General features: G+C 45.6%; 2 protein-coding genes across 2 annotated transcripts in view; both read left to right on the top strand.

Annotated features, from left to right (window-relative positions):
- Positions 1–964: 964 nt before the first annotated feature.
- On the top strand, positions 965–10837 carry slc35a2 (solute carrier family 35 member 2). The gene is made up of 5 exons (XM_020659085.3): positions 965–1295; positions 3040–3222; positions 3362–3636; positions 4686–5278; positions 9787–10837. Exons 1-5 carry the CDS (start codon positions 1232–1234, stop codon positions 9812–9814), a joined length of 1143 nt encoding a protein of 380 aa, XP_020514741.1. The 5' UTR covers positions 965–1231; the 3' UTR covers positions 9815–10837.
- A 4138-nt stretch (positions 10838–14975) lies between these two features.
- LOC110003566 (sodium- and chloride-dependent creatine transporter 1) overlaps positions 14976–19482 on the top strand; it is a 29742-nt gene continuing 25235 nt past the window's right edge. The window contains 1 exon segment of the mRNA XM_065961770.1: positions 14976–15680. Within this exon segment, the coding sequence (XP_065817842.1) occupies positions 15332–15680 (349 nt within the window). The 5' untranslated portion in view covers positions 14976–15331.

The following is a 19482-nucleotide window of genomic DNA, read 5'->3' as shown; positions in this document are numbered from 1 at the left end:
CGTTGTGTTGTCTCTCTGTTCTGATATCTGCCGCTGGGGGACAATTATTTTACATCCATCCATCATCACATGGAACATGAGCCGACCAGCTGTCATTGGACGAGAGGCTAAAGTCCAGTTTACAGTGGCCGTGGGTTCAATTCCAACCTCATCCCTCTGCTGCACTTCGTCCCCCCGCTCTCTCTCCTCCCAACATTTCCTGTCTCTCTCCCTTTCCTATCTAATAAAGGTTAAAGGCCCTGACAAATTACTGAACAAAATAAAAACAACTAAAAAAATTGATCTGAGACTCCGTGAAACTGTTGTTCCTGTTTTAACCAGCAGGTGGCGCTGACTATGAACATTTTACAGGTGAGGTGTTCACCCAACAGCCAATAGGATCCCCTCATTTTCATCCTGAAGAACAAGGAAGTGATTGTTGTTGGCAGGATCAGAGAGGAGAATGAGAGAGACAGAGGTGTCACTCTGATGTTTAATCAGAGCGTTATTGTGTTACAGCTCGGTTTATTAAAATGTGTCAATATTTCTATTTTTATATCAATAAAAGAAAACTATATGGATATTTTTCAATATTTTATGGGACTTCTATATATTTTTATAAAAAGTAGTATATCATAATAACTTTGTTTTTGGCATTTTTAATAACACAGAGCAAACTATGGGACTTATATATATTTTTATAAAAAGTAGTATATCATAATAACTTTGTTTTTGGCATTTTTAATAACACAGAGCAAACAATAACAACCAAAACCAAGTAGAGAAACATAATAAATAAATAATAAAGGATACCAAATAAGTGTTGTTATCATTTAATAAGGAAAAACATCTATCTACTTATTTATTCATTTGTATTTTACTGTATTCTGTTTATGTTGCTGCATTTGGGTACAGTAACCCGGAAGTAACCATATTTTCCCTCAGAGTGAGACCTCTTCTCAGTCAGTTGGTCCTATCTCTGCAGCACTAGTTGGTACAGTTGGGCAGCTCGGAGCTTCGCGGATTGTTTCCACCCAGGAGAACCTGGAGAACCTCCGCCGGTTCTCTTAACCTCAGCTCTGGTGTAACGTCAACCCTGACGGACCCTCCGCTCTACCCTGAAGAACACACCTGGGCTCGGTGCACCTGTTCCGGTCGGGTCTTCACTGTGAGCCGGAGCTAGCTGAGCTGGAAGGCTAGCGGGGCGTTAGCAGAGCAGGCAGCGGGGTGAAGGCTCGGTCCGGACGGCAGCATGGCCGCGGGGAGCCTCAGCCAGGCGGCGGAGGAGAAGGTAGCGAGCCGGAGCCAGAGCGAAGGTACGGGGGTCCGGGGGGGTCCGGGGGGGTCCGGGGGGTCCGGGGTGGTGAGAGCCACTAACAGGGACAGGACTTAACAACACCCGGCCCGAGCTGACGACAGAGCTGAACGAATATCTAAAATAATTTATTGTGATAATTTCAAAATAAAACCACAAAGATCGTCTATTTCTAAACACTAGCGGCTGAAGTCACCAAACATAGCTGACTTAACGCGCGTTTCTTTCTGATATTAGTTAACTCATATGATCATAAACTAAAGTAAACTGTGATGGAAACAATTGTATAGGTTTAATAAGTTAAATAGATACCTTAATTATAATCTAAATTGTTAGCAGGAAGCAGCTGCAAACTTCACAGTTTTGAAGAAGTTGTTCTGCAGCCTTCTGAGCCTCCACTGTTAGTCAACGTGTTTGTGTGTATAAACTCAACCTACACTGCTAATGCTAACACGCTACTGAACATTACAATTCAAGGTTTAATTAAGGAGCTTAATGTGAATAAATATCATCAGGCTGTCAGAGAGCTGGCAGCTGGTGACGTGGAGGTTTTGGACGAGGAGGAGGAGGGTGATGGTCAGAAAAACACACACACACACACACACACACACACACACACATCCATTATTCTTATTCTTAGGGTGGTCACACCTGTATTTAAGCAGGTATGACTCACTCCTTCAGGTTTGTCCACATTCAGGCTGTGTTGTTTTTACAGGTTTCACACACTTCTGCAGGCTGTAAACACTTAATGGAGGTATTTGAGAGTTTACAGTAACTTGTTTTTTTATTTTGAAGTCTGTAAACTGGAGATTTAATTCATTTTGGAAACACTTCTCTACATGACATCATGTTTTCATCGCCACAGCAAACAATTCTCCCAATGTGATGACAAAAAAAAAAACAGACAGTCTGCGCTTATAAAACATCCGTCCAATAAGGCTGTTGAACTTTAGCAACTTTGCGTCATGGATTTTAAAATCTCTGATCAATGGCATCGAAAAGGACAAAAGCTTTTTTAGTTTCATAAATCTGTTGCATTTTTGCAATTTAGACAGAAGAGACATTTTCAGCATTTAGCTTCACAGAAGAAATATTCAACTTTCTGCATCCAAAGAGTTCACTTAAAGGTCTCATATCCTCCTCCTCTTCTTCAGTGTAAATAAGTCTCAGAGCTCCTCAAAACATGTGTGTGAAGTTTCTTGTTCTAAATCCACTCTGATCCTGTATTTGATCATGTCTATAAACCCCTCTATTTCAGCCCTGCTCAGAACAGGCTGTTTCTGTGTCTGTACCTTTAAATATGTAAATGAGCTGTGTCTGACCACGCCCCCTCTCTGGAAGGGCTTGGATGTGCTCGGTCTTTCTCGCTCCATGTCCTATTGTTTACGGTGAGAAGGCAGACTCAGAGGGCAGAACAAACACCTAGCTGTGGGAGTGTCACCCACCTGGGGGAGGGGCTACTGCCCTTTGTGATGTCATGAAGGGAAAATCTCCAAACGGCCTGTTTGAGCACACATTTTCTGAAAAGTGGAGCAGGCAGAAGACGGAGAGGATGGACTTTTCTCATCATTGGGGGGTTTGTAGACGGACTAGAGACACATGTTAGAGTTAGAGGAACATGGAGAAGAGGATTTAATTTAGCCTTTATTGGAGAGGACAGAGTAGGCTGTGATATTGAACCCTTTTGATTTGACGTGTGTGTGTGTGTGTGTGCGTGTGTGTTTGTGTGTGTGTGTGTGTAGTGAACAGGAGGTTGAAGTACATCAGCCTGGCCGTGCTCGTGGTCCAGAATGCATCGCTCATCCTCAGCATCCGATACGTCCGCACGTTGCCCGGCGACCGCTTCTTCACCACGTCGGCCGTGGTGATGGCGGAGGTGCTGAAGGTGCTGACGTGTCTGCTCATCGTCCTGCTGCAGAAGAGATGTAAGAGCGGGCGCCACGGTGACAAATAATAACGATACTTATTCAATATGACACAATCATTGTGTTCTCTCTCTCTCTCTCTCTCTCTCTCTCTCTCTCTCTCTCTCTCTCTCTCTCTCTCTCTCCCCCCCTCTCTCAGTCAACCTTAAAGAGACGGCGTTCTTACTCTTCGACTCCATCGTGGTTCAGTATAAAGACACTCTGAAACTCGCCGTTCCTTCGCTCATTTACACGCTGCAGAACAACCTGCAGTACATCGCCATCTCCAACCTGCCGGCCGCCACCTTCCAGGTGACGTACCAGCTGAAGATCCTGACCACGGCTCTGTTCAGCGTCATGATGTTGAGGAAGTCTCTGTCCAGAGTTCAGTGGGTTTCTCTGCTGCTGCTGTTTGGAGGAGTCGCCATCGTACAGGTACGTCCTTCACCTGTACCAACACCCTGCGAGGTCACGACCAGAATAACTATTGAGCTCAACAGGGACCGCCCACTTTTTAGGCGGCTCTGGCAGTAAATTGCTCCGTTCAAATCCTCCATAGAGGTTTCAGAAAATCCTCATATCGAGGTTTTTAATCCTGTAACCATGACAACCAGCTCCCTGAATACTCGTCACTATGAAACATTTGATTCAGTGTAAAAAAAAACAACAACCGGAAAACAAAGAAAAAGGCAAAAAGGAACTACACATCCCACAATCCATTGCGATTGCAGTGAGCCCCAGTAGGGCTCAACAGTGAGGAAGTAAAAATCCAGATTCGGTTATTATTCGTGATGTCATAACCATCACAGGTAGACTGAGCACGAGCTCCACCAATCAGAGACGTCGCTGTGGCACTGCTGAGGATTGTGGGTATTGTAGTTCTTTTTCCGATATCAACACTAAACCATGTTTCTCTTCAAACGAGGTTGATATCAGATTAACATTTACCATCGTCTCACGCTCAGGTAGCTCGTGGTCAGTCGACCTTTGATGGTTCTGACATCACGGTTAATGATTAAATCCACCGTGATCCTCACTGTCGAGCTCCTCTGTACGTCAAACTGAGCGGGATTAACCGATATAATCATTGGAATGCTAACATGCTATTGGAATGCTAACATGCTATTGACATGCTAACATGCTATTGGAATGCTAACATGTTATTGGAATGCTAACATGCTATTGACATGCTAACATGCTATTGACATGCTAACATGCTATTGGAATGCTAACATGCTATTGACATGCTAACATGCTATTGACATGCTAACATGTTATTGGAATGCTAACATGCTATTGACATGCTAACATGCTATTGACATGCTAACATGCTATTGGAATGCTAACATGCTATTGGAATGCTAACATGCTATTGACATGCTAACATGCTATTGACATGCTAACATGTTATTGGAATGCTAACATGCTATTGACATGCTAACATGCTATTGGAATGCTAACATGTTTCTTGTATTTCCTCTCAGGTGCAGCAGGAGGGGAAGAAGGAGGCGTCAGTCTCCGATAGCTCCGGTCAGAACTACACGGCGGGTCTGGTTGCCGTGGTGATCAGCTGTCTGTCGTCGGGGTTCGCAGGCGTTTACTTTGAGAAGATCCTGAAGGGCAGCTCGGCGTCCGTGTGGATGAGAAACGTGCAGCTGGGGATCTTCGGCATGGCGCTCGGCATGCTGGGACTGTGGTGGAACGACGGCGCTGCGGTCGCCGAGCACGGCTTCCTGTTCGGCTACACGGGCATGGTGTGGTGCGTCATCTTCAACCAGGCGTTCGGTGGGCTGCTGGTCGCCGTGGTGGTGAAGTACGCCGACAACATCCTGAAGGGCTTCGCCACCTCCTTCTCCATCATCGTCTCCACCGTGGCGTCCATCCACCTGTTTGGCTTCCACGTGGACCTGCTCTTCACGGCGGGGGCGGGGCTTGTCATCGGCGCCGTCTACATGTACAGCCTCCCCAAAGCGCCCGGAGGCTCCTCGTCCCCGAGCTCCTCCTCCTTGTCTTCCTCGGCGTCTTCGGCGTCGCCGAGGACGGACGGAGGCGAAGAGATGGAGGCGTTTCTGCCAAAGTCAGTGATGGTCAAGTGACTCCCTCTCTCTCTCTCTCTCACTTCCTGTTTCTCCTGATGCTCACTCCCTCTCTCTCTCCTGCGCTCAGCAACGCTCGCTCGCCCTCCGATCATCTCCTCCTTTCTTCCTCACTTTCTCCTTCTCTTGTCTCCTTCCTCGCCTCCTTCTGGTCTCTTCTGGACTTAATTGACCTCCTCCAAACCTGGCAGAACCCCTCCTCACATCCTAACCCCTCCTTACCTACCGTGTACCTCCTTGCCTCCTTGCCTCCTCGCCTCCTCGCCTCCTCCTGAGAACTGTTCTAGACTCTTCATTTGGAGGAGACGCTGTTTCCTCCTCTTTCCTTTCCTTCTCTGCTTTCCTTCACAGACTCCTAAACTAACATCACCGACCTCCTCGCCTCCTTTCTGCTCCTCCTGTGGAGAAGAGGAGTCTCCTAAGAGATAAACATTCCTGATGAAGAGGAGCGCATACACTAACTCCTCCTCCTTTCCTGCTTTCCTGCTTTTCCTCTCTTCTGCGTCTCCTCTCTCCTTAAAACACTAAACCTCTCCTCCCTCCTAGCTGACCTCCTCAGAGCTCAGTGAGGGCGCCACGTCTCCTCCTTCAGCCGTCCACGTCTCAGACTAACTGCTCAAAGCACAACAGGTGGAAGGGGGGGGGGGGGGTACAGGGGGAGGGGGAGGAGCCACAGGAACCATGAGCACCTGTCTGTCTGCTACCTGTCTCGCCCTCTCTGCCTTAAATCTCTTTTCTTTACTGACTGAATGAAGAGAAAAGCCTTACGCTGAGAAACGAGCGTTTATTGATGTTTCGATCTGACCGAACGTTTTTCACCGCGCAGCTTCACGCCGGGGTCGTCACGGCGATGACGACTGATATTGATTTCCAGTTTTGAAACCACGGCAACAGAAACAGAAGAGTGTACCTGTGACTGTAAATTTAATTTTGGATGCAGAAAGTTGCTCTGCGTGTTTTTTTTTGTTTGTTTTTGTTTCTGTGGAGCTGCACGCTGGAAACGTCTCCTCGCTCGCTCTCTCAGCTTCCTGTCGGCGGCCATGTTTTTTGGCCTCTGCAGACGCTTGTGTTGGTGCCTTTTTCTTCCATCTGTACAGAAGCCATAGATGAATGTGAGTGTACAGTCCCGTCTCACCTGGTTCAGACTCTGACCTCCGATCGGGGGGGCGGGGGGTGTTGAGGGGGCGGGGTTTGGGGCGGGTCGTGCTCCTTGATTGGAGCTCAAATGATGAATCGTATTAATGAAGGTGTTCATCCTGCAGGCGTCTCGTTGAAGAAGACGTCGTGCGGAGAATGTTTTTTTCTTTTTTCTTCTTCTGCGTGTCGGGGTTTCTCGATCAGTCGGACGCCGTCTTCGTCTTTTTCGTCCTCTGAGCTACTTCGCCGTGTTTACGTTTTCTGTTTGACGCCAGGAGGAAAGTTTTCGTTGTTGTTGTTTTGTCTCCAGATCGATGTTCGATGTTTGTGACGCCATGTTTAAGTTAGTTCAGTTAAACGTGCCGAGCTGCATTTCTTTGTTTTGTCTTTTTTTTTTTTTTTAACATCACTGTGACATCATCATCCAGACGCCGCGGACGCTTAGCACCGAGACGATTTGAGGTCGGGGGAGGGGGCGTGGTCTGATGTGAGGTGTTACTGATCACGATCGAGTCAGTTTCCCTGAATCATAAGAATCCAACATGTTTGATGTTTATGATTCAGGGTCGGACTTTCTCCAACAGAATCCCGGCAGCAGCCAATGAGAGCGAGCGGACCTGGAAGCGTCACCCTCAGCTCGCGCTGCCAATCAAATAAAGCTGCACACAACCCGCCTTCTCAGCCGGGATCGTTTTTTCATCGTTCAGCAGGACAGCTGACGACGTCTATCGTCCACCATGTTTGTTTATCTTCTGAAGTCACGCGAGATTCTGTGAGATCTCGTTCCTACAAACAAACAAACAGCTGTGCGGCGTCTCAGCCTGGCCGGGTCGTCCAGCGTCCTCGTGTCTGAGGTCTCCGTGTAAGATTTGAAGGTCGTCTCGTGTGTAGCCAGCTTAAAGGAGGCTTTTCTACGGTGCACCTTAAGGGACAAAGTAGTGTGAGATTAATCATGATTGACTCGAGCTTGGCGTCAGTATTTAAGGAGAGGTGGTTCTTCATTAAAAGACACTGAACGTCATCGTGAACAGTTTGAACCTTCAGATCGACCCGGAGACAAAACATTTTATTATTTGATTTATTTCCTCTCAGAGCGTTGACAGAAATCTCGTTTGTTGTCGGGCGATGGGAATCAAAGACTCAAACATTTCAGAACGTTTCTTTTTTTATTTTTGACTTTTCTCTTTTCTGTTTTTTAATTTAAATGTATAGAAATATGAATATCTATATCAACCAGCGGACGGATTGTGTCTCTGAGGATTTCCAAAAAGAACTCTTGAGTAATATATCTTTTAATTTAATGGGATGTGGGATTGAACGGCTGTTGGTTTGTGTTCGGTGGTGAACGAGGAGGAAAACTCAGCAGGTCGCTCCACATTTCAGTTTCTATAGCATCATAAATAAAATCTGTTCTGTGATCAGTTCAACATATTTATCTGGATGAAACGAACGAGGGACAGTCAGCGGCCATCTCGATGGAATCAACGTGAATAAGTCTAAATTCTAAACATTGTAGAGAGCTGGATTTAAATCGATTTATGGATGAATTATCGTAAATTAACGACTTTACTCTTGAAACGAAACGGGCTAATAAAAGGATAACTATGTTTGTCCGCTAAGGGCTTCCGTAGATGAGTGTCGTTATTCAAACGTTCCTGAGATCGTGAGAAAATAAAAACTTGCTTTCACTGCAGAATCAAATATTTAAGTGATTGGACGATCTCAAGTCAGGTTATAGAAATGAGGTTTTTACTGTTTCTTCAAAATAAAAGCCTGAATCGGGTTTAAAAAATGAAGAGTTGAGTTTCACATTTTGAATTTGTGTCCAACAAAAAAAAATGGAATCTTTTTTTTTTTTTACACTTTTATTTTGAAACTGGAGCGCCACCTGCTGGTTGTTTAAAAAACAACAACATCCTGAAAAGTCTGATTAAAAAGGTCCTGCAGGATTTATTTTGGACCTTCCAGGTTAAAATAAATCGTCCAATAGGATCGCTCAGTTTCAGGATGTTGTTTTATTTTGTAATTCCTCTTCCTGTCTGCAGGTCTGTGTTTGTTTAAAAACGTCACGAGGGAATCGAACAGTTTGCACCTGATTGTTGATTTCTTGTATTCTGCCTCTGAATGTGTAAATACTTCTTTTGGTAAAGTTTTTTATAAACGACATGGACTCAAAAACTCGACTTTGTCTTAATTTGTAGATCGACCACGATCAGTTCTGCTGGTTTTATTTTCCGACAGTGAAGCAGCTTCCTGTTAGCAGAGAATCAAGTCTGACCTCCGATTTCCACTCCGTGCACGCCACCGTCCGTAGATCGCTGCCACTCTAGTCGATGTTCCTGTGTCGGTCCGTTTCAAATACGCACCGGGTCTCTTATCGACGGAGGACGCTGCACAGCTGGACAGAATAGAATGACCCAGACAGGAAGTCAGATAAGGAAACGCACAGAGCTTCCTGTCAATTTCAAAATAAAACACATGATCCAGACTCGTGATCGTATATTTCATCACTTTATCAACTGGACTTTCTACACGCTCACACACACAGTTACTCTCCCACTATGTTGACGAGCAGAGATGCCTGATTGGACGACGGAGGTCACTCCCACCACACAGACCGCGTCTCGTCCAAAAGCTGCTGACGTTGACCTTCTGCGCTGGTTGGACAACTTTCAAAATGAAATGGTCATTGTAGAGGAATTAGTAGGAAAAACGAGGCAGCACGATAACGAGCTATTGTTGGCCTGACCGAGTGGCGAGCGCTGAAGGTCGCTGAAGGTCGTCATAATTAAAGTAAACGTAAAAAAGTAAACACTTCCTGTTTGAGGTTGGGATGCACACACACACAAAGACACACACAATACTTTGCCTTGATATGACATGAGATGGTAAGGCCCACCTCCCCATGTGCCCTCTCTCTTCTGATTGGCCGGCTCTCTGGAAGCCTTCCTGGTGAGGCAGAACGCTGCAGGGCTGCCGGGGGAGGGCTGCTCTCCAGGTCTGGTAGAAGAGAGTCTAAGTAGAGGCTTGAAGCCGTCTGGAGAAATTCTTTGGCGAGATTTACTGAACAAAGCCGTTTAGCGCCCTCTGCAGACTCATCCTGGGATTTACTCCGACACACGTTTACCTCATGATCTGAAACTCCGCCCACGTTTAGTTTCTGCAAACAGGAAACTGCCGAAACTAAACGTCAGCAGCGATTTCATTTCATGTATATTCATTAAATCAATTTTCACCAGCTGACAAAGAGCTCAACTCATCCTAACTTCATGTGTAAAACCAGTGGAACAACCCTGAAACCGACCAATCAGAGTGGTTTATTCTAACCTCCTTCTTCCTGTTTGTTGTCCAGGTGTGCAGGTAAACAAAAAGGATCCTGAGTGACGGACAGACGGACTGCTGCCTTCATCCTGACGACGTCCAAACAAAAACAAAACGTTTATTTCTTTTACTCAACTTCCTGTTTCAGAACTACAGCGCCTCCCCGCTGGTGTAACACGGTACTGCAGCGATATCATGATACTGTTTTAATAACGTGCTTAGTTCCAGGTGAGCTGCCTGTTCACTCCCAGATATGTGTGTGTGCCTTTAATCTCAGGAGAGGAACAGTGAACATTTGAACTCCTCAGCTTTATGAAGTTTTCAAAGTTCAATGTTTTGGATGCAGAAATGTTACTTATTTTAACTTTGACTGAAGATGAATATCTGAGTACCTCTTCAGACGTCGTGCTGCTGAAATATTTCAACATAATAATAAGCATTTCTTCAGAGTCAACAGTCAAACTGAACTCTGACTTTTATTCAGATATGTTTTAAAATCAGAGCTAAAAGACGGAGGAATATTTAAAGCCAGTGAACAAAATATTTTATTATATTTATTTAACTTCTGATGCCTGTCAACATTTCAAACTCAAAGGTAGTATTTATTATTAAGACGTGAATTTCTTTAAATGAATGAATGCAACATTTCAAACATCAAGTCAAACTCCCTCTGGGTGTGTTGTTCTCAGCTCTGTGTTCACACCGATGGAACGGCGAGGATCAAACATGTTATAAGCCGTTTCCACACTAAGAGAGAGACTGGTGCTAAAGTGCAACATCTTCTGGACATCTACTCTGAACGTCTCGATCATACCTTGAACATCTAGAACAGAAAACTTTTATGTCATTTCCTGTTAAAGTTTTAAACACTAAAGTGCCTCAGCGCTGAAAACGACCAGCGGAAAACTGAATTAAGCTGAAAGAGAAAGTCGACCTCAAGTGACCTTTTAAGGTGAAAGTTTACAGTGTTTCTCACCTCGCTGCCTCCTGAACAGTCTGCGTCTGTTTTAAAGCTTGAAGTCAAACTGAGACATTAAAGAGGAAATCAAACATCATGCTGTCACAAACTGTTTCTTTCCCTTTGTGGAGGAACTCCATAAAATCACTCTGAAATAAACTGGTGATAAAAAAAAACATAAAGATTCAGTTTCATTTCTTTCACACATGGAACTTTCCATCCGTCCATTTTCCTCCTGGATGTTCTGCATTTGTTTGGACCAGAGAGCCTCGACTTTGGGACAACCAGAAGCCCCCCCCCCCCCCCCCCCCCCCGAGGATCTGAGGTCGCAAGATGACGCTTCAGATTCTGTCCCCGAGCACCAAAGCGTTTTTTTAATTTGTCTTCAGTGTTTTGTATCGTCTTTGTCACACTGCAAACACGAGCTGCAAACAGCTGTCTGCTCATTTTAAACATCTTTCTAAGCGTAATTAATTAAAACTGCATTAAATTTACAGTAAACCCTTTAACATCACAGTGAGTGACATGTTTCTTATAATGAACTTTAAAAAAAATGATGTTCATTTCACAGATAATCTCCAGATTCCTGCTGTCAGATATAAAACATGTTGGTTGCAGTTCGAGACCAGCAGGGGGAGACAGTGACTGTTCAGAGAGTCACTGGTTTCCCATCCAGAGCATGACACACACACACACACACACACACACACACACACACACACACACACACACACACACACACACACACACACACACACACACACACACAGGGCAGAAACTTCAGGATCAAACATCTGACCATAGGTAGAAAGAATAAAATCTGAATAAACCTTTCAGCGTTACAGATTGAGTTTGGAAACATCAGCACATGATGTGTGTAACTGAAAGCTATAAGGAGCACGGAGCCAGGTATTAGTCCGGACCTTCCTCTCTTATCTCAGGTGTTAGTCAGGTCCATCCAGGCTCCAGATATTAGCTGGAAGTAAAGGTTCCTGCTCCATTCCAGGTATTAGTCAGTGTTCACTGTTTTTGATCACTTCACAAAACCATTTAAACCCTCTTCTCCTCACCATTGGATCATTATTAGTTGAACTTTTATATAATCTCAGGATTTAGTCAGGGCCCTCCACTGAAAACAATGTCAGGAATTAGCCAGAATCATTGTTAAGATGTTATGTGCAGCCCCTCTAGGAGTTCTGTTAATTTCCAGGAATTAGTCAGTGTACATATAATCACAACACAAAATCTCAAAATTCCTTGCACTCAGTTACTCCAGGACATAGTCACAGCCCCTCAAATACATTCTCCTGCTCACACCCAGGTGTTAGCCAGCACCATGTAGCTTCAGTTACTGCCCTCTGTTGAAGAAATTGTTTCTCATGTACCAGGTATTAGTCTTGACCGTTCAATCATTTCCAGGTATTTGAACTCTTCACTCATTCTCAGGTATTTGTCTGATCCTCCAGGTATTAGTCAGCTCCCTCCAAACCACTAATGCTGTGTTTCTTCTATTTTCCACCTCCTCCACCTGATCTGTGTGCAGGTGACGCTCGTCTGACAGGTGAGTGTTCACCTTTATAAACTAATGGCTGTTAGCGTGGATGAAGTAACAGAACATGAATCAACCTCCTGTGTTGTTAGTTTATTTAAACGTCTGGTCACCATTAGACATTTTTAACGTCTGACGCAGAATGAAACTCGTCTGTGTTCACGACGATTAAGTCGCCGGATGTGAAACCTCGATCTAAATTTACCCCGGTCTTTCTTTATCTGTGACCCGCACACAGTGCATAAATAATTAAAGAGACACAGGCCGAGGTAACAACCAACATTTTTAATAACGATACTTCTTCTTCTGATGTTCAGTCATAAAGAAAACTTCCCAACAGTTCATAAAAGTTCAGATTAAAATGTTGTCCCTTTAATTAATCTGAACAGTTTAAAGGTGACATATTCTCCTCCTCTTCTTCAGTTTAAATAAGTCTCAGAGCTCCTCAAAACATGTGTGTGAAGTTTCTTGTTCTAAATCCACTCTGATCCTGTATTTGATCATGCCTATAAACCCCTCTATTTCAGCCCTGCTCAGAACAGGCTGTTTCTGTGTCTGTACCTTTAAATATGTAAATGAGCTGTGTCTGACCACGCCCCCTCTCTGGAAGGGCTTGGGTGTCTCTGTCTTTCTCGCTCCATGTCCTATTGTTTACGGTGAGAAGGCAGACTCAGAGGGCAGAACAAACACCTAGCTGTGGGAGTGTCACCCACCTGGGGGAGGGGCTACTGCCCTTTGTGATGTCATGAAGGCAGACTCAGAGGGCAGAACAAACACCTAGCTGTGGGAGTGTCACCCACCTGGGGGAGGGGCTACTGCCACTTTTACACTGAGAGAGAAACAAAACTTGAAACTTCACAGATTCAGATAGAAACTGAAATGTCCTGATGAGGGAACACATGACTCAAAGACTTCCCAGCAGAAACACTCATGACTGTGATGACTCCACCAGGAATCAATTCAACAGTTTCAGGTTGACTTTAGTTCTGGATGTCGGAGTCGCCCCCTGCTGGACATTAGAAAGAATGCAAGTATGAGGAACTCAAACACTGGCTTCACCTTTGTAATGAGAGGCTGCGTTCGCTTTATGTTCAGTCTGTGATTCATAAATGTGTGTGTGTGTGTGCGTGTGCGTGTGCGTGTGTGTGTGTGTGTGTGTGTGTGTGTGTGTGTGTGTGTGTGTGTGTGAGATGGAGGGGACCCCGTGACGTCAAAGATGTAGATTAAAAACGGAGGAGGGGGAGTGAGGTGATGACGTCTAACAGAGAGAGGAGAGGGGGAGAATGGGGGCGGGGCCTTGTGTGTGTGTGTGTGTGTGTGTGTGTGTGTGTGTGTTTGTGTGACGTCACCGTGAGCAGCCTCTTGTCCTTTTAAAGCCGCGGCTCGGACAGACACACAGACAGACTTTAAATACCTCAGAGCTCCTCTGACGGGACACCTGACAGCTGAACGGAGCCGGACGCGTTCCGACATTTCTTTTATTCTTCCTCCTCCTCTTCTCCTCTTCTCCTTCTCTCCTTCACCTCCTTTCTCCTCCTCCTCCTCCTCCGTGGATGGAGCTGCAACAATTCCTGCACAGACAACCGCAGCGCCCGCCGCCCGCCGCCGCACGCCGCAGCCGGGACTGAAGCCCCGCAGCTCCGCAGTGATCTGCGTGACCGTGTCGTCCTCTCCGTCCTCTCGTCCCCGCAGGCCGCCGTCTCCTCCGTGACTCTCTGTTCTCCATGCGATTCTTCAGACTCACATTCAAGTGTTTCGTGGATTGTTTTTGAAGGTCGCTGTCCGACAGTCGGTGAATCTCCCTTTATTTTATCATTTGATTTTTATTTACTTATCGTTTTCTCTCGCGTTGATTGGAGAAGGAGAAGTGTGCACCTTAATCTCAGTCACTCAGTTTATTTGTCTTTTTTTTTTTTTTAAACCTGAACTCATCCGTTTGGATTAAAATCTGATAATTACAGAAAGTCTGATGTGATCGTCCCGCAGCTCGAGCTGAAGAAAACTACATTTATTATCACTGTAGAAGAAGAAGAAGAAGAAGAAGAAGAAGGAACGGGAGCAGAAGGAGAACCGTGCGGGACCGTGCGGGACTCATCTGCTTCAGGAGGAGAACCGAACCGGAGTCAAGAAGGGGGGCAAGACCTCAGACCTGTGAGGACTGGTTTCTGACTGGTTTCTGACTGGTTTCTGGTGCAAACAGGTTGAAAACTAAGAAGACAAATTCAAGAGTTGAAACTTTTTTGAATTAAAGTTAGAGACCAGTTAAGAGACTGAAAGTGTTACTGGTTTGACTGGAAAATAAAACACAGTGAGGAACTGGAATAAAAGTCTGACTGGAAAGAAATTAAAGGGAATCTAAGAGATACATACTGGTTCCTGACTGGTTCCTGACTGGTTCCTGACTGGTTTGTGACTGGTTCCTGACTGGTTTGTGACTGGTTCCTGACTGGTTCCTGACTGGTTTGTGACTGGTTCCTGACTGGTTTGTGACTGGTTTGTGACTGGTTCCTGACTGGTTCCTGACTGGTTTGTGACTGGTTCCTGACTGGTTCCTGACTGGTTCCTGACTGGTTTGTGACTGGTTCCTGACTGGTTCCTGACTGGTTTGTGACTGGTTTGTGACTGGTTCCTGACTGGTTTGTGACTGGTTTGTGACTGGTTTGTGACTGGTTCCTGACTGGTTCCTGACTGGTTCCTGACTGGTTTGTGACTGGTTCCTGACTGGTTCCTGACTGGTTCCTGACTGGTTTGTGACTGGTTCCTGACTGGTTCCTGACTGGTTTGTGACTGGTTCCTGACTGGTTTGTGACTGGTTCCTGACTGGTTCCTGACTGGTTTGTGACTGGTTCCTGACTGGTTTGTGACTGGTTCCTGACTGGTTCCTGACTGGTTTGTGACTGGTTCCTGACTGGTTTGTGACTGGTTCCTGACTGGTTTGTGACTGGTTCCTGACTGGTTTCGGTGTGTGAAGAGAGACACAAACACAACAAAATCTTGCAGGAGTGAAAAGAAGACAGAATTTTTGACACCCGTTCCTCCCTGGTTTAACATCTGTTTCCTGATTGGCTGATGGAGAAGCAGGCTCTGCCCGCCTCCTCCTGCTCTCTGGTCCTCCTGGAGGAGACCAAGAAGAGCCCCCTGAACGGCTCTGATTGGCTGAATGGCAGTGGCGGTGGTTACCCCACCTCGGCCTCTAACGGCAGCCTCGTCCCACTGGGGTCGGGGGTGACAGGGTCCGCCGGTGGTGCTTCTGCTGGCCCCGAGAAGAAAGTGGGCGTGGCCAATGGGGCGGTGCCGGCGTACCAGGAGCGCGAGACATGGACGCGGCAGATGGACTTCATCATGTCCTGCGTCGGCTTCGCTGTTGGACTCGGAAACGTGTGGAGGTTCCCCTACCTGTGCTACAAGAACGGAGGAGGTGAGAGCAACACACACACACACAAACAAACATGCATTACTGAAGCCCCGCCCCTAAGATTGAATAAGCCCCGCCCCCTCTTATTTCCACAATCACAGCTCAATACATGGAACTTGTACTGTACTCATCATTTTGTTCAGACAAATAAATGTGGTGTTATACATGAAGTGGGCGGGGCTTCACTGAAAGGGGCGTGGTCTATCAGGAAGGTCCCATAGCTGTAAAATAAGAAGCTTCAGTTTTAACAGATGATTCATGTTGGAAAAGACGCTTTGAACTGATCAGCTTTCAGAACATGATGATCTCTGTGTGTGTGTGTGTGTGTGTGTGTGTGTGTGTGTGTGTGTGAGTGTGTGTGTGTGTGTGTGTGTGTGTGTGTGTGTGTGTACCATGCAGAGGTTGTGTTACCTGCTGCTTCACTGAATGTTCACTGTGCACTACAGTTGTCATGACATTAAACTTTGATTTGCTGATTTCACCTGTTTGATTCCACGGTAACAAACATTTCATCCTCGACTCTCAGAGTTTGTTTTGAATGGTCAGAAGTTTCAGACGTGTTTCCTGCACAGAGAAACTTTGTCAAAGTTTTTGTACAACTTAGAAAGTGTGCAGGAGTTACAGCCTCATGTACGGACAGACACAAAACAAATCACTGCTGCAGCTTCCTGTCCTCTACTTGTCCTCCACCAGTCAATATTCAAGGTATAAAGAAGTGAAATGAAAGTCAATAAAAACCTCAAATAAAGTCAAATAAAACAATGAGACAAACTGAGATCGTCCTCAGGAAGTCAGTCCTTCAAACCCTTCATCTTAAAATGATCTTATAAACGATTCAAACAAAAAGCAAAACCCACGACTCAGACTCCCGTGTCTAACAGCTGACTGCAGGTTTATCATTGACTCCCTGTGAGCTCAGACGCACACCTTCAAAACAACTGTTACACACTGCTGCACACACACAGGACTGACTCACTGCAGGAGACAGACTCCAGTGGACACTGTAGGAACTGCAGCTGTAAAGTTGGACATTTTAACATAGAGCTCTATGGGGACTGACTCACTGCAGGAGACAGACTCTAGTGGACACTGTAGGAACTGCAGCTGTAAAGTTAGACATTTTAACATAGAGCTCTATGGGGACTGACTCACTGCAGGAGACAGACTCTAGTGGACACTGGAGGAACTGCAGTTTATGGCATTTTCCTGGAGTTTGCTGCTGGAAACAATATTTTTAATTCAGGAAAAGGGAGCGGCCTTTGAGCGTAATAGTCCATTTAATTCACCATTTTATTTGAGTTTGTGACTGCTGAGTGTTTGAGTGTGTGTGTGTGAGTTTGTGTGTGTGTGTATATGTGTGTGTGTGTGAGTGTGTGTGTGTGTGTGTGGTCCTTTTCTTTGTCAACTCTGAACTTTACAAACTGAGACAAACTGCTGACAGAGAAAGAAAGAGGAGATGTTTCTTCTCACCTGAAAAGGTCTCGTTCACACGGCGAGCAGGTTTGAGCCGGACACAGCGGAGACGAGAAAGGTCTGCATGTTCACACACGGAGGAGGGGAAGGAGGGGGAGGAGGGGGAGGAGGGGAAGGAGGGGGAGGAGGGGAAGGAGGGGGAGGAGGAGAAGGAGGGGGAGGAGGGGGAGGAGGGGGAGGAGGAGAAGGTCACATCTTGTTAAATCACACAGAATCAAGAGAAACAGTTGAGTTCTCACATTACAGACGCCGTGGTCAGGCGGTAACTCTTCCTCTCTGTGTGTCTCTAAAGGTTAGCGTCTTCACTCCTGATTTATCAAACTGATCTGAGGCCAGACGCTCTTTAAAGGAGCATTCTGCTCTTTTGTTTTTTTTAGCCACATTAGCTGCTTTGACTCCCGCAGACTCTTTGTGCACAGCTTCAAATCTCAGAAAGCGTTGTTGGATTGATGGTGTTGAAATGTGGATCAGCTGACTCTGACTTCACATGTAGCGCCGTCATCAGGTCAAAATGTTTTTATTATATTGATGTCAAAGTTCCTGCACAGCTGATGACACTCCACTCCAGGGGTGACAGAAGTTTTGTATTCTTGCCGGTACAATGACCACAACCTTCATCTCTTCATGTATCTCAGCTCTCCTCGGCTTCATGCGTCCCTGAAGAAAACGTTTCAGTGTTTTCATTAAAAAAAATGTAGATATTTTATTTGATACCATTATTTGGCCATGTTGCCTTTGCTGCTGAAGAGAGAGAGGGGAGAGAGAGTGAGGCGACGACACGCCGCAAGGGGTCGAGGTCAGATTCAAACCCACAACTTTAGCCTCCGTACGTGGGGCGTGCAACATGACCGCTAGGCCATCCGGCACCCCCATACCATGTGTTTCTAAAACGATACAATCACTGTTATTATCATGATCAAAGAGTTCCAAAAACTTTATCAAATCAACACCTTTTTTTGTTTGTCTGTTATTTATTTGGTCGTCTAGGACTTCTATTGTTGTTGCCGTGGTAACAAACCAGCGTCGATTTTGTTTGATGTAACTAGAAATCGAGGTTTAAAAGTCTGGTATCGAGACAACCCTCCTCTAAAGTACTGAAACTGTTCCTCGTTTGGTTTCCGTCTTCTTGGTGAAAAAAAGGAATCAGTCCTTCCTTTCTTCCTTGCATCCTTCTCTCCTTATCTCCTCTCCCTCTTGTGTTTGCTGCGTCCTCTTCCCTTCTCCTCTTTCCTCGTCCTCTTTCTCCCTCCTCCCTAAAGCATCACCAAGATTTATTATCCTGCAGTGTGTGTGTGTGAGGACTGCAGTCACCCTACCAAGGACACACACACACAGACACACACACACACACACACACACACACACACACACACAGACACACACACACACACACACACACAGACACAGACACACACACACACACACACACACCGAGTGATTCTCCGCTCCGCTGATTATAAAACGACCTGCAGCTCAGTGAGATCAGAGCTGTCCTGGGGCGGACACTCTGTGGTTCTTCTGTCTCTGTGAGGACATTTTGTCTCTTCATGATGATGTTGATCCGTTTCATAATAAAGGTCAAAGGTCAAAGGTTAGAGATTCAAACCAACATCAGTAGAACATTAGAGACTGTGAGATACTGTTGATGAACAGACACTAACAGACATTTGTTTGGTAGAAGATTTCTGCTGTGAAGATTGCTGATGTTTATATTTAAAGACAGACTTCTCCTTCAAAATAAAAGACAGACTTCTCCTTCAAAATAAAAGACAGACTTCTCCTTCAAAATAAAAGACAGACTTCTCCTTCAAAATAAAAGACAGACTTCTCCTTCAAAATAAAATACATCTTCTCCTAAAGTGAAGCTGCTCCATTGTCCCTTCTGGGCCTCCGTACATGTGTGGTGGTGACTGTGTCTGCAGAGACTCTGTCCTCTGACTGGATTTTACTGTTCTGATTTGTGACGGTTGACTCGGGACGTTTGTGGGCGGAGCTGGTGTGTTTCCTCCAGCCAATGACAGCGCAGCAGGTGAGTTTAGGAGTGAATATGACGGACGTGGACGTAGCAGCAAAGAGAAAATATAATGAGAGTGAGGAGAAACACCAAGTGGATAAAGATCGTTCTAAAACGAGGGTGAACCTTGTGTTGTCTTTAACCCGTGGACGTGGCGTTGATCTACTTCCTGTTGGACAGGAAGGTGACAAACACCGGCCGTTAGCTTGTGCTAGCGTGCGTTAGCTCGCAGTGTAGGTACCAGCAGTAAATGTACACACTACATCCTGCAGGGGGCGGAGCTTCAGGAGGAGGAGGGGCCTAGTCACCGTTTTTTGT

Source organism: Labrus bergylta, chromosome 12, assembly GCF_963930695.1.
Source record: "Labrus bergylta chromosome 12, fLabBer1.1, whole genome shotgun sequence".
In the NCBI taxonomy this organism is placed as follows: Eukaryota; Metazoa; Chordata; class Actinopteri; order Labriformes; family Labridae; genus Labrus; species Labrus bergylta.
Note: the sequence above shows the minus strand (reverse complement) of the source record. Positions and strands in the feature narration are given on the sequence as shown.

Coding starts and splice junctions, on each gene's coding strand:
- slc35a2 (XM_020659085.3), top strand. CDS start 1,232: ATGGCCGCGGGGAGCCTCAGCCAGGCGGCGGAGGAGAAGGTAGCGAGC. Junction 3,223..3,361: donor CGTCCTGCTGCAGAAGAGAT/GTAAGAGCGGGC, acceptor CCCCTCTCTCAG/TCAACCTTAAAGAGACGGCG. Junction 5,279..9,786: donor ATGGAGGCGTTTCTGCCAAA/GTCAGTGATGGT, acceptor TTTGTTGTCCAG/GTGTGCAGGTAAACAAAAAG.